The following is a 21,358-nucleotide window of genomic DNA, read 5'->3' on the forward strand; positions in this document are numbered from 1 at the left end:
AAATGCACCATTGACCGCATATTGTAATGCACCTTTGTCCACATCTAAGAATACACCATTGTCCGCTTTAACAAAAGAACCATTGACAACATCAAGAAATGCACTATTGTCCACATCTACAAATGCACCATTGACCGCTTCCACAAATGCACCATTGACCGAAACTTAGTAATGCACAATTGTCCGCTTCTATAAATGCACCATTGAACACATCTATACATCCACCATTGACCCCTTCTATTGATCACCATGTTCCAAATCTAAAAATGCACCTGGTACGCATCCATAAATGCACCATGCATGCCCCCCCCCACACACACACACCGCAAAATAGGCTATTTGGGCTTTGGTGTATTTCCTGCATAATTTATTTACCATATTGACATGAAATGTTTACCTGGACAAGATTAGTGTGTGTAGGGGAGGGGGAGGGAGAGAGTTTAAAATTTAAATGTTGTCCGCTCATTTGCTCTACTTTGCAAGCGCCATTGGCTCTTAAAAAAAAAAAATTGTTTAGAACTATACAGCTTCTAAACGACGAATTCAAGCTCAGAGCAACTGTTTTGCATCAATGTTCAGCCTAAAAAAGGCATGTGCTTATCTAGAGATACGCACATGAAACAAAGTTAATAAAGATCTTAGGACGCATGTTTGCATCAATTGGAATATCATACTATAAATGAAAGAAAATACGACATTTGGCGGGAAATCTGTCATCGTGCGGAACACCTTTGCCAAGCTCTTAAACATGTTCTTAATAATGACCTACATGTAGACGTGAAATAAGGTAAATAAGGACGGTAAATAATGTCTAGTGTGTCTATTTCTGTTTATCATTTTACGTTTTTTATATGACAATTCTACCAGTTGTGATCAATGCTTTCGACAGATTCGTATGTAAGTACATGTATTGTCATAACTTATTAACTAATGTAGTAGTACAAAATATGTTCATGTACATGTAAGCACAACAACAACAATGATTATGAATTTCCACCACTACGGTATGTTAAGTATTTATTTAAATTGAAAATTAATCTAATAAGTACTAGATCCACTTGTATGTAAGGTACAAGTCGGAACCAATAGAACCATATACTCCCAGGTACTAATGATGATGCATACTACTAATGCACTAGTCAAATGTTAAAAAATGTACCTTCCAGGTGGCCCCGCAGTGATGGGTGAATGCGGTGGCTTTGTCTTAGCGCAAAATATAATGAGAAATTGGACTTACCTAGGGCCCTTGGGTGCGGGGGCATTTGGTGGGGATTTTACCATCAGGTTGTTCCCGAAGGGCAGGGATTTTACCCAGGCTTTGCTGGACCGAAAGTCAAAGTCCCCCCTATTCCCCGGACCTGGGGGCCCTGGTTACAATTGACTATAGTGCATAATGCACCAGTCAATTGTAAGAATTGTTCTTCCTGAAGAATTTTGAATTGCATGCCAACATTATTAAGTGCACCTTGGAAATGTCACGGACTTTCATGTAAACCACCATGGAGTGTCCCCCCCTGTATATCATTTTCATTTTTAAGTATACAATTAAATGTTTAAGAACCGTTTTCTGAATTCCATCCTTCAGTGAAATTACAATATATCAGTAAAACGTTGTTTGCATAAACATCTCATTAGCCTTCAAGTTTTATTCTGATTTGGAGATTTCAGCACTTGTCTTTTATTAGAAACCCAAACTGATTTATACAACGGGGCATTATACTGGTGTATGGCTAGATACTCCCCTACCAATGATAATATTTAAATAACATACTGAAATAATAATAATAAAATAATAATAATTATAATAATTCCTGTAGAATACCAGTGTAGAATCTTTAGGGTTCTGTTGTAAAGACACTTTTAAGTCCTTTTTAAACTCCTCTTTCTATTGTAATTTAAGGAATATGTACAACAGAAATTAATCTCATGCAGTAAGTTTAAACTTATTAAGCACGATTTTACGCGAGAGTGTACTGGTCTTATGTTGTAGGGGAAACCAGGGTACCAGGAGGAAACCCACTTGTCAGGCTTGGTGACCATAAACCATTGAACTCACATGCGCCCAGGCTGGGAATCGAAACCCGGGTCGCCTAAGTAAGAAGGGAATGCGCTATACCACTGCGCTAACCGGACAACTAAATAGTTATTGCAGTACCATGTGATAAATTGCGTCATAAATGCTACGCCGGAAGGGAATATTTTGCTTCGAATGAAGACTTTAAACAAAGAAAACTCCACTTTTTCTTCACCATTTTAAATGAAACATAGTGCAGTCTACGCCTCTTACGGAGCCCGGCCTTCGGTCTTTTACCAGAGTTTGATTGAGAGTTTAGTTTCTTAAAACACTTCGACAAACCGTTTCACAATATGGCCGTCTGACTGAACACTGTCAAAACATCATTTTGGAAACAGGTTTGTCGAAGTGTTTGATGAAATTAAATTACTTTATGAAATATTGGTTATAAAACAAAGGCGAGACTGTTCATAATGGAGTAGTAAAAGGAAAGTTATCAATGATTTAAGTCTTTATTTTAAGCAAAATGTTGCATTCTGATGTAGCATATATATGACGTAATTTATCATGTGGTATACACACACTGTATTATTGGTTTTAATAGTGAGGTGAAGTGATAAGTATGGTTTGGTCATTTTATACAGCGCATGTTTCAGTCTAAGAAATCATATTGTTTTTTCTGTGCATGACGATCACCAAGATCTTGAAGTTTTCTACATCTTAAACAACTTCCCCTGACAGCAGATTCCACATAATTATTAACAAGCCAGGAAGAAAACTTATGAAGGTTGAACAGGCGCGTAGTTGCCTATGCGCTAGTATGCGGCTGAATCCACATCATTCTGACAAAAAATAAAACAATGGCCTCTGGGTCAGTTACACTTTTTGTACTAGACTTTACATGCTGTTACAGACATATATATGGACATTGAAAATTTCATTATTCAGTTGAATTGCAAAAAGGACAGAAAATTTGACTTTTTTTAGACAATCTTAATGTTAGTTACATAATCGGGGCTTATTTGTTTGCTATCTTAGAGGAAAAAGGGTTTATTTGTTGATTTATTATCCTAAACTGTCTATTTTCTAGTAATAATAATAATAATAATAATAATAATAATAATAAATAATAATAATAATAATAATAAATTATTATCTGGTGATTGTCATTATGAGCCTTGAAGTTGTTGTTGTTTGCTGTGACATAGTCATCAAAACTGGAAATAAATTAATATTGCTTGAGATAAAACAAAATTTGATTTTTTTACGCATGCTGCCAGTGACAAATACTGATAATACCCATTCAGGTTAGGACACTCACTCAGCTAGCCCATATAATATCTCTGGCCCCAATAATTTTTTAGTTAGGCTCCTTGATTATTCAGAAAAAAAACAAGCAAAAATTTAACCTGGCAATAACTCAACAACCTTTCGAGATATTCAAATTAAACTGATTATACACAGTCATGTTGCCAGTGATAATATGCACATTTGTAACAAGGCCCATTACTCTGATCCAAATAAATGATAAGTCATGTCGTTTGAATCACATATACAATAGTCAACTTAAATCCAACGACCATTCAAGATATTCTAATGAAACTTTGTACATATGTCACAATGACAATATGCACATCTGTGGCAAGGCCCGTAATTATATATTTAATAATTTTCTAGTTATATTCCTTTGACTAAAAAACTAACAGATAAACATTGGCATAAGCTTGCGCTGCTCACGCAGGTGGGACCCATTAATAAGGTATCGTATCGTACAAACACTATTTAGAATTGGTTATTCTTAGGAGTAGAAGTATTTATTTCCAAACAATAAATGCTATTTGTCAATATGTAAGACACATCTAGTTTGAATCTGTAAATAACTCTTTCAATTAATTTTGTTATCTTGACGTTATCTCTTAATAAAATTCTTAACCTTATGGTATAATGTTGCATGCTCGTTGATAAGAGCGCCCAAATTTTCACTTTATAACTCAGACATTTAATAAAAATTTATTACTGTCTACAAGTCTATCTCACAGTGGCCTCCCTTGATAGTCAAACATGCACTAATTTCATGATTGAAAATTAGAACAAGAAATGGTTGAGTATTAAATATCATGACTGTGATCACTCATCTATTCAACATGTAAATGTATTATTATAATGTATTATTGTTTCAAGATGCACTCTTACTTTCAAGTTAGATTTACCACAATAAATAATATTGTTTTAATATTCTAAAAAGGATAGATATATGGCAAAAACAATGGTTCTTATGAAAAATATTGAGTTTGATTTGAAAGTAACTTCAAAGAAATGAGCATTAAACACAGTATTTCTACCTTATAAGACTATAGTAGATCACAGTAAATCTGTTAGCATACACCAATCATTAAATATTTTTGCGCTTTCACAGCTATTAAATTCACAGTTACATTCTTGTTATCAGTAATTAATATTTTCCATAAATGCATTATTTATTAAGTAATTTAAGGTTTTCCAGTCAAAATTTATGTTTGTTTTATCTGTTTGTGTTTTGATTTTGAATAAGAGCATTTTATTTAAAGAGAAATATCCCTGTTGTTACAAGGAGTTGGATAGGTCTCATAAATAATCTGTTATAAGAACAAAAAATCGGAGAGAAGTTAAATATCATTTCTGTGGGGACTCATTGATTCAAAATAAAAAAAAATTCATTTAAGGGGAAATATCCATCCTGTTGCATGGAGTTAGGACAGCCTCATGGGTTAGTTGTATTTCACCCATTACCGATACAAATAGTTGAGGCCCTCATCAAGGGCGGATCAAGGATTCATCGTTAGAGATACTTAGGGGTGTACCCTTTTGACTTGCGCCCCTCACCCAGAAACTCCCCCAAGAAAATTTTAACAATTTCTATACCGAAATGGTGTATTTTGGGTGTATATTATTACTTTTCTTCTCCTTTATTGAAATAAAAAGTAAACATGGACTTCTTCTTTTGTTTGGGGGGGGGGGGCAGGTGCACCCCCCCCCCCCTCACATCCGCTAGTGCTCATTATAAGTTCACGTTATATTCAGATATTTTGTATCAATCAATGGACTTTCAAACAAATTAAGCTTAAAATAGTTTATATCAGGGCCTAAGTTTACGGAATTGTGCTGCAATCATGATTCTAGAATCTCGGCGGGGGACAAATATCCCCAGGAATTGAAAAAAAATATTTATACATAAAAAAGAAATGCAAATTTTATCAGAGAGCTAATTTTATCAGCATGTTTACAAGTAGTGCCCGCTCTTGTCTGTGTATAATGTGAAGATATGTCGCTGTAATGTTTTACAGTATTTTGATTAACATTACTATAATAATGACTAATATCATATTCAAAACATGAAAGAATGAAGGGTTTGTTATTCATGGTCAGATAAAATGTTGGTAGATAAAATTGTGTTCTAATAAAACAAGAGTGAGTTATCACAAACATGTGACATAGTACATTAAGTAAGGAAGTTTAAAGTCATATGATAATTAATGTGTTACAATGCAGAATCAAAATTGAAACTGATTATTTCTTAGAATGACTATTAAGTTTTTATGTGTTTCTATATATTATATAAAATTAATACTGTAATTTCTTGAATAATTATAAACTTTGTGTTTTTATAAATCAAGACGTTGAATTCACCTATATGTGGGGAAAATTCGTTAAATACGGAAATATAAATCATTAAAGACCAGTTTTACCAGATGGAAAATTGAATTAAAATTTCCCTTTAATAGTAAAAAATAAATGGCTTCGCATTTTCAGGTACTGATGTTATCTTTATGAAGAAAATTATGTTTTTTTATTAAAAATATATGAATGAAAATTCAGTAAATTAATAACTCGTATAAGTTTTTCAGTTTCCTATAATATTATACAAGTTATGTTTAATTCATATGTATTTAATCTTAAGAAAAATGGTTTTGTCATGCAACATTATGACTTGAGAGATAACTGATTTATTGACTTACTGTTTGCAAATGAGTTTATCATTTCAAGGTTTTGAAGCATTAAATGATGCTCCGCCTATTAAACCACTAGCTGAATTTCAAATATTTTCTTAATGCATGCAACATATATGGCCAGTCAATTGAAAAAAAAGAAACACTGACCGTGTGAGCCACCATCAGCCAGTTGGAGTATTCTTTTATGTATCACTTAATTACTACAGAAGAGTCAGGTTCATTACCTAATAAAGCATACATTGGTTTTACTTCAACCAGCAAATAAATCATAGCTTAAATTAACGCTTGCAAGAACCACATGGTGAAATAATTCTTTGAATGTTGAAACTATCTGCTCGAAGCATTATAGCTAAAGTGGTACAAAGTGACTTGTTTTTTTGTGTGTAAAATTGCGTTGCGATCATACTTTACTGTTTGACAAGCACACCCACCTTGCTAAGTTTACTAATGTAAACAGTAGAAAAGTTTGTGTTTATTTGTCCATTAATACCATAGTGGTCAGTGAGTGTTGACCATGACATAATTGCTTTAATCCTAGTTATCTTTAACAAGTGTTTAATTGGAATAAGCAATTTCTTTAGAATTTGCTGTGATTTCTACTTTTAAATGAGAAATGATAATGGCTTTTCACCAGATAAACCATATTTATATCCTATAAAACATACCAAGATATCTAGGCAGAGTGTGTCGCTTATCTGTTTGTGTTATTTGCTTTAGACTAACAGCGATGAAGATGATTTTGTCTCAGCCCAGACGGAGAGAAAGCCGCTTCTCGGCAGCTCTGAATTTGGAGAGGGTGAAAGATCTCGAACTCCCATCATGGAAAAATCGATTGAAATCGAGGAGGATCCTCCGAAAGGGAAAATATCAGGACAGCGTTTATTCACGGTGGCGAGTATTCTTGTGACGGAGCTATGTGAGAGGCTAACTTACTACAGTGTTGTGGCCAACATGGTGCTGTTTTGCACGGATGTCCTCAAAATCAACACCAGCGATGCTTCCGTTATTACCATGGTGTTTGCAGGTAAGATAAAAAAATTGGACTGTTCCGAGGAACTTTGCAAAAACAGAATTTTCAGATATTGCATAGTGGAACCTTTTAAGCTCTTCTCTGTATGTTATTGTATGAAATCAAATGAATCATCATAGAAATGATTGTTTTAAGAAGGCATATTATTGTCTGAGCTTTTAGCTTCAGGAGTAAAAAGGCTATATATATATCCATAAAGGAAAAGTTTAACTGAAATATTACACATAAAAAAATGAAATCATGTATTTGCATTAGGGATTAAAATAGAAGAACAGATAGCCTTGAACAACGATAAACTTGAAACCGACAACAAATAATGGGACGTACTTAATTATACAATATAACTTAATAATGAAAGACACAAATAGCCATTCAAAGAAATCGAAGGACTTAAAAAATATAAAAACATTAATAGAATATATAAGCTATAAATACAGGGGACATCGATTGTATAAACATCATATGATCGGGTGTGTATGCATGTGTACGGGTGCATGTGTGTGTGTGAGCGCATGTATGTGCATGTTCATGTGTGTGTGTGAGCATTATTGTTTCTGAATATATGTATATCATATCAAAATACATTGATTTTTTGTTGTATAGGTTGATAATTTAAAACTGTGCTGATATATATCAATGTGAAACATAAAAGAGAAAATAAATAAAATGAAATCACAATGGGCTAACCTATTTTATTTGCACACAGGTTTCATTTCAAGTTTTTCAGGGAAAATCCACTATAGCAATTAATACTGATTATTTTTTATTTATAATTTTTTGAACCTGCACACTTTCACTTTTTGATATGTATAAGCACCACATAAGCATGCATTTGTATATATATATGCTTATAGCAGACACCGGTTCAAATTCGGAAGAATAAATGAAATTTAACTAGTAGCTGGTTGGTTAGGCCTAAAAAAAAAATACATTTGGTTCGGGTTACCCGACCCTACCTACAGAATAGGCGCCGACCCTACCATTTTTATAGTCAGTTTGAAAAAAAATGAAAAACTAAAAAAAACAAAAACATTTTTTTTTTTTTTTTGCTTTTCAATATGTAGTTTAAAACCTTAATTGCTTATATAGAAGATAACTTTAACACCATTCTCCAATGATGAAAATGACATTCATATATAAAGCCTAATAAAAAAAGAAAGAAAAGCCTACCTGCCCTACCTATTTTTGAAAAGGATGTAACCCTAACCAAACAATTTTTTTTTAGGCCTTACTTTACTATTTGAGACTGTTCAACAGAAACTTTTTGAAACCCTGATATTGAGGACCAGACTGTGAATTTTTTTAACAGTAACATTTTGTTTTTCCTCTATGAACATAAATTCTGCTGCAAAATTGCATAAACTTGTCAAAATGAAAAATCTACCTTTAATTTGATTTCTGCATTTTATAAACCCTTTTCATTCGCTTTTATAGTATATTTCAAAGGTTTTTATCCTATTAATACAGAAGACATTAACTAAAAAAGTAAATGTTGTTGAAATCTTAAAATGAGGTCAAATACTTCTGTCATCAAGTAGAATTTTTCACTATCAGTATTTTGTACTCAAAAACATATAAACACGGAGGAGTTAAGTTATCGTTATCATTTTGTATCGCTAGGCAAGTTATCAGGAAGAGTTATTTACAAACATATATTAAAAGTTTAAACTTTAACATGACAATTTCACTTTAAAGGGTCTTTTAAATTCACATTTCATTATGACGGTCAAACATAAAAAAAATACTGTAAATAGTTTAAGTGGTCAACATTTTATTTTGCCCACTTTTTTAGTGTAAAAATGTTAATCGGTTTTGACGAAAAAAGTGATTGATCTATGTGAGCTCATTCACATTGATAATTGTTTTGGTGGAATGCTTTGTATTGCATGTAATCTATACCAGAAACAAGACGAAGGCAGTATTTCTAAAGTTTTCGAATACATTTATTCACTTAATCATAAATCAGCCATTTTTGATTTAAATCAGATGAAGCAATATATATATAAACAGTGGCTGGCCCATTCAGTGGTTAGTTTACACAATAAAATGAAGACCACTAAAAAAGTTCAAACCATTCATTTTTGTTAGTACATAACTCAGAATGAATAGTAGGAATTGTGCTTAATTGAAGTTATACATGTAGTAGGTTTCAACTGCCAAATATGTCAAGTTTGTATGAATATATATTAATATTTTAAACTTTAATATATTATATATTTTTTTTTTATAATCCAAAGCATTTAATTCTATGAAGGCAGGTCAGGGTGTCCATGCTGGTCTCCATTAGGGCAGAACGGTTCTACCAAAAAAGGCCAGGGGGCAGCACCCTTCCATAATCTTTAGCTAAAAACTTGTACTTGTATAATTATATCAAAAATATATACTGGGTAATGCTGTTATTTCATGATTGTTGTGTCATGTGTCTTTAATAAATGCAGATTGCAGATAACTGGGTAACATTGTATGGACATGTCTTTAAATTAGGTAATACAAATGATTAAATGTCCAATCTTTTTCAATGCATCGTTAAAATTCATTGAATTTTGATCTGCCCACTATCTGACGATAATTAACTGAATAACTATAGGGGAATGTTAGAAGTAATCAATATAAATATTAAATGGAACTTCATCAATTTTAACCTAAAATTCAGTTGCGAAATTCTGTAAGATATAACATGACAGTGTTATTCCATTTTAGGCTAGTCAGCTTTTCTAAAAAAAATAGCAAAGGTATTGTATTAGCCTGGCCATGGTGTTGCTGTTGTCAGTGCTATGCAACCTTAACCTTGGTCATAGCTCACAAACCATTTGAGATATTTAAATGAAACTTGGTGCACAATTTGCCAGATATAATATGCATATATAGCAAGACCCATAAATCAGGCTTTAATAATTGTTGAGTTATGCCCCTTTTTGACTGAATAAAGAACAACACACAAGAGACAAGATTTGGCAATATTGTTAGAACCACTTTATAGCCATAACTCATTTAATTTAAACAAACCTTGTTGGCATCTATAACATACTTTTATTATATACATAATATTATTTCATAGGCATCGTATAGTCAAATAATATTACTTTGTCTTAATTCAATTAACTTTTGTTTCATCTTCGAATTCCAGGCACAGTGTACCTGATTCCAGTGCCGGGAGGTTTCATTGCCGATGCCTATGCTGGGAAATACAACACCATCCTTGGGGCAGGGTTTATATATGTGCTGGGTACGGAATTTTTAACACTTTTCAGGTCTTTATAAAGAAGGAAGTAATCGTTTGTCTTTATATTAGGTATACGGCTCACGCAGTAGCATGTTTTGAAGAATGAAATTGTACACATGATCGGATAGAGTCAAAATAAAAGGACCATGAGTCGTAAGACATTGCAATAAGTATTAAGAAGAAGGTAATCGGTGTGATTTCAAAAAATTGCCTTTTTGGACCTGGCCTTCTTGGATTGGGCCTTTCTAAAGCTGTTTTGACCCCATACAGTAGCCCTACACATAAAGCACGTTCATTAAAGGTTTTTCATCTAATTATTTGGTATCATATTAATAAATTGATATCCCCTAAATACGAATTTCAGGTTTGTTTCTCCTGCCGGCGGCTGCAGTAGACTATCGGGCCTGGTTTGGCGGCGATGAGGACATGAACCTGGTACGTCCTCAAATGATGTAAAGTTTTCCAGATTATGTGGGGGAATATAAGTATCTATCATGTGTTTCAGGTACGGATTGAAAAATCTGACCCGAGGAAACGCGCAATATTTTTTCTTGTAGGGCTGCCCGCCCCATCTTTTTTCGCCAGCCCTTATATTTTATTGACTCAAATAAAAATGTTGAACTTGGGTCTGTATTTGCATAAAGGTTCGGTACTCGGCGGAGAGGAAGCATTTATTCATACTTATGGTGCCAACGTTAGCATTCACATGTAGAAACGGAGAATTGTTATGCTTGTGTTCGTAGTTCGCCTAGAAACACATGTATAAGGTCCCTTATGAAATAAAAAAGAGCATTAACACATATTTAACGGTTGAAACAGTCATCTAAGAAAAATAAAAAGTCCACCCCCCTCCCCCACCCCAATTTAAAATGAAATTTGGATGAAAATCTAGAGATTAATTTATATTACTGGGAACTGTCAGGATATACTTTCTCTATGACTGGATACATGTTTACGCTTTAAAGTTATATAGATACTTTAATTTTTTTAAATATCTTAGGACTGATTTCAGGAAACTCGGAAAATCTACTTTTTCCTTGGTCTGGTGTTTATAGCCCTAGGGACAGGTGGGATCAAGGCCAACGTTGGACCATTTGGGGCCCAGCAGGTAGAGGACCTGGGATCAGATGCAGTACAGTCCTTCTTTAACTGGTATACCTCAGATTTGATATACTGTTCAAGGATCCTACTAAATCCTGTGTGAATGTGGCTGTGCAATACAGTCCATCCAAACTCGCTATGGTGATCTTTGATATTTCGATTTTCCAGTTGTCAAACTTTTTTTCCTGGTCCCAAATTTATTCCTTCTGTATCTATACAACAGTCATCGAAATAAGACTTTTTGATTAACAAGTCCGAATTATATACTTTTGCTTGGCATCAAATTTTGAAACAGTCCTGCTATATAAAATTCAGAATTTTCGGGCTTGTGCTAATTTAGACCAAGAAACACAAAGCCTTTAATAAAAGGATTTTTCACTTAATAGCCGTTATCTACATGTAAGTGGCCACAAATTCCCCAGTTTGATAGATGGCTTCTATTTTTCATTTGTACACACATCATTTGCTTTTTTTTCATGATCATTTAAGTCAAATGAGTGAGCAATAAAAATGCTTAAAATTCTAAAAATAATGTTGGGCATCATGATCAACCTATATTATGCCCCTTTGGACTTCCACTCCCTTTGTTGCTGTTGAAGGTTTTACTGGTTCATCAATGCTGGTGCCGTGGTAGCATATTCCGGTGTGGCATACGTTCAGCAGGAAGTTGGCTTCGACTACGGCTTCCTCATCCCCCTAATCAGCATGATCATTGCTCTAGTCATTTTTATGGCCGCAAAGTCTAAGTATCGGCATCTGCAATTGGAGGGTACATAGAAATACAGTTAATACATTTGGTGTCACTTGTTTTTAAATTTATGCTCTCGTGCATGACGTTATAACTAGTAATTGTTAGTTACACAGTGTTTTCAATAAGAACCGGCTGCCGGCCAAAATGGACGGTTTATATGGCAATAGGGCCGCTTCGAATTTGGAAAACAATAGTAAATGAATTTTCAGAAGAAAAAGGAAAAGCTGGTCGGTTACTTTACGATTTGAGACGGTTCAAGCGAAACTAATATTGAGAATCCTGGTTACAATCAGACTATTTAAGGAAAAGAACATGCATGCACTGGTAAAACATAAAAAAAAATAAGTTCTTGTTAAATTACTCTTTTACATTTGTGATCAAAATAATTATGGATACATGTAGCTACTGTTTTAAATGAACTTAGCATTTCAAGGTCTTAAAGCATTAAATGATCATTGCTATTGCTCTGCCAAAAACCATCAAGTGAATATGCAATCAAATGCAACATGTTACTATCTTACATAATTGCTCTTCAATTGACTTTACACATGAAAGAAAATCCATCTTCCACTGTTAGCAAGTTGCCTATTCTTTAAAGGGACTCTCTTATTCAAAATCAATACATACACATGTATATCAAACATAAATTTTGAGTGATAAACCTTTAACTTCTGACTAAATAATGCATTTATAGAAAAAATTTTTTATTACTGATAAGAAGTTTGTAACCGTGTTTTTAATAGCTGAAAACGCAAAAATATTAAATGATAGGTGAGTGATTTACTGTGATCTACTATCACCTCATAAGGTAGAAATACCATGTTTTCTGCACCTTTCTTTCAAATTAAACTTGGTATCCTTCATAAGAACCATGGTTTTCGACATTTATTCATCCTTTTACGTACTTTAAACCAATCGTATAATTTGTGATAAATCTTATTTTGGAGTAAGAGTGCATCTTTAAAGTATTAGATGGAACTAACTACTGAAGAGGCGAGCTTATCACCCCGCAAGGAGCAAAACTCTGATTAAGTAAAATTACTGTCTGAAAGTGGTGCAAAAAGGCATTGCAATAGTTCTTTGTTTAACTGATTGATGAGTATTTTTTGTTTAATTTGCAAACAGTAGTAAAGTAGTAAAGTTTTGAAGGAATGTCTAGCTGTGCTGTGCTTCATGCCCTTTCAGTTTTTGTGTTCATGTATATATTAAAGGAAGCATGCTTTGAATTTACCATGTCTATAGATATCTCTTGACCCATAAAGATAAACTGCATTCATCTTTTTTTAGTCCAAATATCTGTCCACACTTGGTTTGGCGTAGCTTATAAAAATACATGTTTCAACTGCATACATGTCAAAATATAACATTCTGGACTGGTATTTATAAAACATCTTAAGCTCTTTCCTAACTTAAGTCTTTTTCTTAAGTTAAGTCTTATTTTCATTTATTTGATTCAGAAATTACTAACTTCTATGTTGAAAACACTTTTACTTTTCTTGTTATTGGACTGCAATTTTTTTTAGGAAATTGACTTTAGTTAAGAAATGATGTAAGATGTTTTATGAATACCGCCCCTGGTTTTTCTGTTTAGGCAGTATTTTAGCCCAGTCCTGTGGTGTTTGTTGTCAGAGTATAAACGGCTGTAAAGACCCGACCTTCCAACATGCTCGCAAAAGTAAAGGTGGCAGTTATGAAGATAAATATGTTGATGGGACGATGGCTGTGCTGAAAGTGTTGCCTGTGTTTGGTCTTATCATCATATACTGGGCTGTATATTCTCAGGTTAACAATAACTGTCTATCATCAGCTAAAATATTGTTTTATGTGAAATTACTAAACAACTTTAAATAGAGAATGTTTATGACATATGTTGCCGTCTACAAAACATTGCGCAACAAAATTCTGAATATCGTCGGATCCCAATATGTGCAAATCAAATGGTTTTTTTTGAACAGATGTGTTCTTGCATGTAAGAAAGATTTGCATAATTATATTAGAGACAACATTCAGGATTTTGTTGCCCAAAGCAAAGTGGGGCCTGATAAAGTCAACATTTCAATTCTACAATTAACGCTTTCTAATTTCAAATAATTATTCACTGTTTAAATGTAGAACATTGACACTCATTGTCTTGTTTATGATATACTATTTCAGATAAGATTGTGTGATTTTCTTGTTAAAAATGTGGCAATTATTTACAGATGAGCACATCCCTGTTCCTGCAGAGCGAGAGAATGGATATATCAGTAAATGGCGCCAAACTTCCAGCAGCCATGTTGAATATCTTTAACACCCTAATCATCCTTATTCTTATTCCCATCATGGACCGCGTTGTGTACCCAGCCTTGGCGAAGTGCGGCCGCAGTCCCACACATTTACAAAGAATGGGTATGAATCAATTTAAAGAGACTAACTCACAGATTTTACGCTGGCAATGAAATTGAGATTTGTTTACATATTTTTGTGCACAAACATCAAACAGCACCTGGCGTATACTCAATTTATTTATTTTTTTGTAAACCCAAACCAAAAGTCATTCAATTTGTAAAAGCATCATTAATGATTTTAGGCATATTGTGGCATTTTATCTAAATAATTGTTAATAGTAGATCTCTTATTTTTACTTTTGATGATGATTTATCATAGCAACAAGCATGTTGTTCACATTTCATGCAAAGCCTTCTCTTTGCGTGAACATGAAACTCTGCAAGGCACATTCTCTTTGCATATAAGTCATCAATTTGAAAGTTTAGATCAACAAGCTCGAATCCTTATATAAGTATATTTATGGCTTTGAAGAATTAGAGAAGCCAAATTATTTCAACTTGGTACACATGTTGCCAGTAACAATTCTAACATGTTTAGAAAGGCCCATAACTCTGGCTTTAATAATTCTTGAGTTATGCCCCTTTTCCCACTCCCAAGCATTGGTGTTTACACTGCAGTGTTTTTGCAATTTATGTACAATGTGTTTGATTTTATACATGTATATATTGTATATCTTGTTTAATATCGCAGGTATTTGAATTTCCATAACCCTGGCTTTAGTGATTCTTGAGTTACGCCCCTTTTCCCACTCATAACCATTGGCGTTCACTCCACAGTGTCCTTGATTTTCATGTACAAAGTATTTGGTTTATATATCCATATACATATATTGTATATCTTGAATTATATATATCCAAGATACTAAGATACCCGTTACTCTAGCTTTTTTAATTCTTATGCCCCTTTTTCCACAGACATATTTTTTCATACATACATATAGTTTTTATTCAATATCGCAGGTATTGGGATGGTTTTAGTGGCTTGCTCCATGGTTTATGCTGGCATCCTTGAGATTGTCAGGAAGGAAGATATCAAGAACAATGGATACATATCCCAGAACCTCTCCGACACAACGTTCAACGCTTCACGCATATCCATGTTTGCACAAGTCCCAGAGTTTGCCTTCATTGGCGGCAGTGAGGTTTTCACCAGCATATCAGGTACATGTATAAAATTTACAATTATGTTCAATATTTATATAAAAAGCTACAGAAACAAGCTCAGTAGCCAAATGTTTAAACATAAAGCCCGTTTTATGGCACTAGGTAAACGCCAAAGACAAAGAACACAACAATAAGAAATCACAAACAAGAAACACGGAACAACAGCACAAAACTCCACAAACAACACAGTGCATATATACTATAAAAAAAAACTAGGTGTGTTTATCAAGCATTGTTAGGTACAGCCTTGGAACGATCAGTCAATGCCAAAAGTTTTTCATGCAATAAAAGTACTGATTAAAACAACGACGCTCTGGTGAACAAGTTCCAAAAAGGCTCTGGATTTTTTTTGTAGTCATGAATACTCATAAATATAAAAAACTGTATACATGTGATTATGATTTAAGGTAGGGGTATTGTTTGTTTTAGTGTATAATAGCAATGTACTTCACCAATTGAGCACAAGTATTAAGTGACATGTCTGCCTCTCACCCAAGAGGTCATGGAGTTGACCCTTACCAGGGTGAAATCATCCAAGAGGTCATGGGTAAGGCCTATACCAGGGTGATAGTGATATACATGTAGTGGTTGAGGTGTCTGCCCATCATCCAAGAGGTCGTGGGTAAGACCTTTACCGGGGTGATAGTGATATACACCTAGTGGTAAAGGTGTCTGCCCATCATCCAAGAGGTCGTTGGTAAGACCTTCACCGGGGTGATAGTGATATACATGTAGTGGTAAAGGTGTCTACCCATCATCCAAGTGAGTAGGACCCTCACCAGAGTGAAAGTGGTCTAGTGGTTAACATGTTTGCTCATTACCAAAGAGTATGAGTTATTTTTTATGCCAATCACATTTGATTATCAAACATTCACATTTATTAATTTTGTTCACTATGCAGGACTTGAATTTGCCTACACCCAGGCACCCCAGTTTATGCAGGGTCTGATTATGGGGCTGTTTCTGATGACATCCGGCATTGGCAGCTATGTGGCCTCCCTGCTTGTGGCCATTGTAGGAGCGTGGCACACAAGCGGTGAGTTATTTCTTTCTAATTTGTTTCACTTGTATCAATTTATATGTAAGTTCACTGTAAACTCATTATTTCCTTCTAAATATTAGTAATGGAGGTTTAGGCAATTGGTAAAATTATGCTTATGTCAGACAAGTATTATTTGACCGAGAAATGCACAAGCGGAATCAGGGGGCACACCTGGCCACCCCCACCCACCCTTAAATTGTCGAAGTTTCTTTTTGTTTCAATATAGGAGAAAAAAGTGATAAAATCCACCCAAAATGCACCAGTTTCGACTAGAATTTGTTAAAATTTTCTTGGGGGATGACCACCAAACCCCCCTGGCAACACTTTCAAAAAGAAAATTCAGTTCTGAGGGTGGGGCGCAAGTTGAAAGGTTAAGCCACTAAGTAACTCCCCCTCTAACGTCAAATCCTGGAAAGCCCCTGAAATGTATTTCGATTTTTTCCTTTTTTAGCTCGTCTGTTTTCTGATATAGAAATGTAGGATTGTCGCATACGCAGTATATATAGAGAGGGAGCATTTGTTGCGCAGACACTTTAACCTTTGTAATTACTGAAAAATTTTTTTTCAAGATAATCAAATGAAACTTAGTACAAATGTTGTCAGAGGCAATATGCACATGATATGTAGCAAGGCCAGTAACTCTGCCTTAAATAATTGTCCAGTTATCCTTCTAAGTAAATGTTAGTCTGAAGAATAAAGACCAGTAATTGCATTTATTCCGAACTCTCTTGTTGTTTAGTATTACAGTCAAACTTTTTGCATATTAAAATGGAACGGGATTTGATGCCTTCTGTGCTGGAGGATCAGAATTCCTGCTGGTTATATTATAAAATAAATTTCAACATTTTTGTTGGCAATTTTTTTTTAAGTACATGTAAATTTGTTTCTGATTCAAAATCTTCAGACTGGTTTTTGTTCCTGATTCTTATGCTTAAGACTGGTTTCTTGTTTTGGATTCAGTTTCCTCAGACTGGTTTTGTTTCCGATTCAGATTCTTCAGACCGATTCTTGTTTTTGATTCATTGTCTCCAGACTATGTTTTTGTTTTGATACAAACTTTTCCGACTGGTTTTTGTTTTTGATACAGATTCTTCAGACTGGTATTTGTTTTTAATACAGATTCGTCAGACTGGTTTCCTGATGAGCCTAATAATGGTCACTTAGAATACATGTTGTTCCTGCTGGCTGTTCTCTCCGGTCTTAATCTGATCGTGTTCATCTTTGTGGCCAAGTGGTACAAGTACAGGCAGCCAGACTTCGAGAAAACTATTGATGTGGAACCGCCACCTTATGCAAATGGTGATGCAGAATACAGTATTGAAAACAAGGCCGAAAACAAGGAATGGAATCCACAATGGAAAGAAACATCAAGACTGTAAAACAAATGCTGCCAAACCATGGGAGTGATCGGGATCTGAAATTATTAATAAAAAATTTGACTTTAAAAATGTCCATTTTCAGCCTAGAATTTAAATCCTGTTGGATATTTTTCAATGATGAACAATATGTGGATGTGGTTTCGAAACTGTTTATTATCAAACATTCCAGGAATGCAATTCCAGAGTCAAAGAATTCCAGAGAAAATTGTACATATTATATGTCAGAAATTGTACTTTGAAATGATTACTTGTCTGTGTTAAAACACTAGCACCTCAAAGATGCCATATATACATATACATGAATGCAAATGATCTTTGAGATTTCCCTACTTGCCTCTGTTCCAGATTTTATTGCACTAAATTAAGCGTTTGTTATAAGTGGTTAAAATCAAGGAAATGTCTGAGAAATATATATTTTCCACTTGCCTGTTGAATGTAACATACCTTGTCTTTTTTATTTAATGATAAAATTCTATTTTAAAAAAAAAATAAGAATCAGAATTTAAAAATTATTTTCTTTGGCCTATTTTTATCCTTATCATTAGATTATAAGCTTTTTTTGTATATATGCATCCATCTATATTATGTTATTTATAATGAACTTCATTTCTTTGTTGTACCGTGTATTATTTTTAATCAAAAAGTGCTTGGGCTCAGCTGCCATGTGATATTTTAGTGTACATTGGAGTAGGTTACATTATTTCTGCTATGTTTTAGAGTTTTAATACTGCTCATTTTTTTCCTAGTGTTTTATGTGAAGCCAAGTTTTTTTATGAATCAGTTTAAACCGTTTTGGAAACAGTGGGCCAGGGATAATTATTGACACAATGGGCCAGATTCCTGAAGTGGTAAACTATCAAGCTTGGGGCATTTTTGTTACAATGGGCCGGATTCCTGAAGTGGTAAACTATCAAGCCTGGGACATTTTTGTTACAATGGGCCAGATTCCTGAAGTGGTAAACTATCAATCCTGGGGCATTTTTTTTACAATGGGCCGGATTCCTGAAGTGGTAAACTATCAAGCCTGGGGCATTTTTGTTACAATGGGCCGGATTCCTGAAGTCGTAAACTATCGAGCCTGGGGCATTTTTGTTACAATGGGCTGGATTCCTGAAGTGGTAAACTATCAAGCCTGGGGCATTTTTGTTACAATGGGCCGGTTTCCTGAAGTGGTTAACTATCGAGCATGGGGCTTTTTTATTTACAATGGGCCGGATTCCTGAAGTGGTAAACTATCAAGCCTGGGGCATTTTTGTTACAATGGGCCGGATTCCTGAAGTGGTTAACTATCGAGCCTGGGGCTTTTTTTGTTACAATGGGCTGGATTCCTGAAGTGGTTAACTATCGAGCATGGGACTTTTTTTGTTACAATGCGCATGTTTCCTGAAGTGGTAAACTATCAAGCCTGAGGCAGTATGCAATATAACCCTTTTCCTTATCCTAAGAAATGCCTCAGTGAATCCACTCGGCCAATTATTATGTCCAATAAAAATACTTAGATTCTACTTAAGAATGGGTTACGTGTAGATGTAAGTTGGTTATTCAATACAGCCCCTGGGTATTTAGGCAAGTTCATTGGTTAAAATGTAGTCTTACAACTATCAGGGTACTCACATACAATTTATATGTCTTCGATAAGTTGTTGGAATTGACATTGAGTAACATGTAATAAATAATTTGTTTTAAAGGTTTTATTCATTGAAAGGGTTATTATAAGTGAGTGATGTAAATCCAAATTATATTTAAGACTTTAAAAGTCTATGTTCAGGTATTGTTGTTGATTACCATTGTTATATAATGATTTAAAATAGTTAATCATTTAGCATACTATTAAATATATTAGGTGCTATTAATTTATTCAGAATGTGTTTTAAATATATAAATGTCACCATTTAATCTGTAGTTCTGTAGTGAAATTTTAGCCCCTCCCCCCTTTATTTTTGAGCATAATTATGATATTGCAATTAATTATCCATCCCCTATTTTGTGTCAGCTCCATAAATCCTTAGCCGATCCTATATTTTCAAAATAACTTGGCACAAATGTTCACCATATCCAGCCAACGTGCAAAGCTGAAGTTCGAGTCACTTCCATGAGTCGAGTCACCTTCATGCTCAAGGTCACAATAAAGAGTCAAAGGTCACATACACATTTTTCTGTCAACTCCATAATTGTCAGGCGATGGAAGGATTCCGATTGGCACAAATGTTTAGAACATCAAACCAGAGTGCAGAGCTACCTTCATTAAAGGTCAAGGTCACATTTCGGGGTCAAAGGTCGCATACTTATTTTTCGTTTCAGCTCCATAACTCGTCAGGCAATTGAAGGGTGTGAGAAAAACTTTCCACGATTGTTAAATACATCGAGCCAAAGTGCAGAGCCACCTTCATTCAAGATCACAATTCGGGGTCAAAGGTCACTTACCCATTTTCGTGTCAGCTCTATAACTCGTTAAGCTATTGAAGGATTTCAAAATAACTTCGCGCAGTTTTAAAGTACATTGAGGCAAAGTGCAGAGCACCTTTTCCAACCACTTACCTTCAAGGTAAGGTCACACTTAAAAAACCAAAGTCACATACCTATTTAAGGAGTTCGCTTTATCACTTGTCAACCGATGGATGGATGGATTTCAAAAGCTTGTGTATCACTAGAATCAATTTGACCAATGATTATTATGAATTAGATTGCATGTACACTGAAAATACAAGTGATTCTTTTTTTTTCAACCTAAATTGAAATTTTCATTGTCATCACTCCTATATAAACAGGTTTTAGCTAGTGGTCCTGTGACCCTCATGATTGACAAATTGAGTGTGTATCTGGTACTAATGTTAGCTCCCAATATAATGGTAAACACTCAATGACAGTTTATTTTTGGGATCTCAGAGATGCATAGTAGGTTCAAAATAAAAGTTCGTAGGATCAACATTGTGTTTGGGACTTTGGTTGTTCTGCGTCAGAAGAATCCCAGCATGAAAATATAACTACAAAATGGAAAATTCCGTCCAGAGTGCGAAGTCTTATTTAAAAGTAATACACACCAGAAGTATTTTATTAGATTGGGCATTGAAAGACTCTCGCCGTCCATACCACGTCTCGTTTACTTAATGTTGAATGTTACGCAGCCATTACAAGTACCGCTGTAACATTCAATTTTGAACAAGCGATGTTTGGCGTTAGCAATCAACCGCGGATTTGCTCTAAATACAAAAGATTCGGAAAAAGATGAATTTTAGCTATTCACGACGTAAACATTCTAAACAAATACCGAAAACAACAGTATCGAAATTATACAAGACCCCGTCTTCTACATTGGCAAATGTTTTTGAGTTCATAAG

At 34.4% G+C, this 21,358-nt stretch overlaps 1 protein-coding gene across 2 annotated transcripts; it reads left to right on the forward strand.

The window, feature by feature from the left end:
• The first annotated feature begins 777 nt into the window (after positions 1 to 777).
• On the forward strand, positions 778 to 19,935 carry LOC128244708 (solute carrier family 15 member 4-like). Of its 2 annotated transcripts, none has more exons than XM_052962755.1 (11): positions 778 to 897; positions 6,721 to 7,027; positions 10,161 to 10,259; positions 10,621 to 10,691; positions 11,269 to 11,408; positions 11,957 to 12,126; positions 13,700 to 13,890; positions 14,310 to 14,496; positions 15,396 to 15,596; positions 16,501 to 16,635; positions 17,761 to 19,935. In XM_052962755.1, the coding sequence occupies exons 1-11, from the start codon at positions 877 to 879 to the stop codon at positions 18,018 to 18,020; spliced, it is 1,782 nt and encodes a 593-aa protein (XP_052818715.1). In that variant the 5' UTR covers positions 778 to 876; the 3' UTR covers positions 18,021 to 19,935. The 2 variants fall into 2 exon arrangements, with proteins under 2 accessions (XP_052818715.1, XP_052818724.1); XM_052962764.1 differs by lacking the exon at positions 778 to 897 and adding an exon at positions 5,400 to 5,803.
• The last annotated feature ends 1,423 nt before the right edge of the window (positions 19,936 to 21,358 follow it).

The sequence above is a fragment of the Mya arenaria genome, chromosome 2 (assembly GCF_026914265.1).
Source record: "Mya arenaria isolate MELC-2E11 chromosome 2, ASM2691426v1".
NCBI classification, from domain to species: domain Eukaryota; kingdom Metazoa; phylum Mollusca; class Bivalvia; order Myida; family Myidae; genus Mya; species Mya arenaria.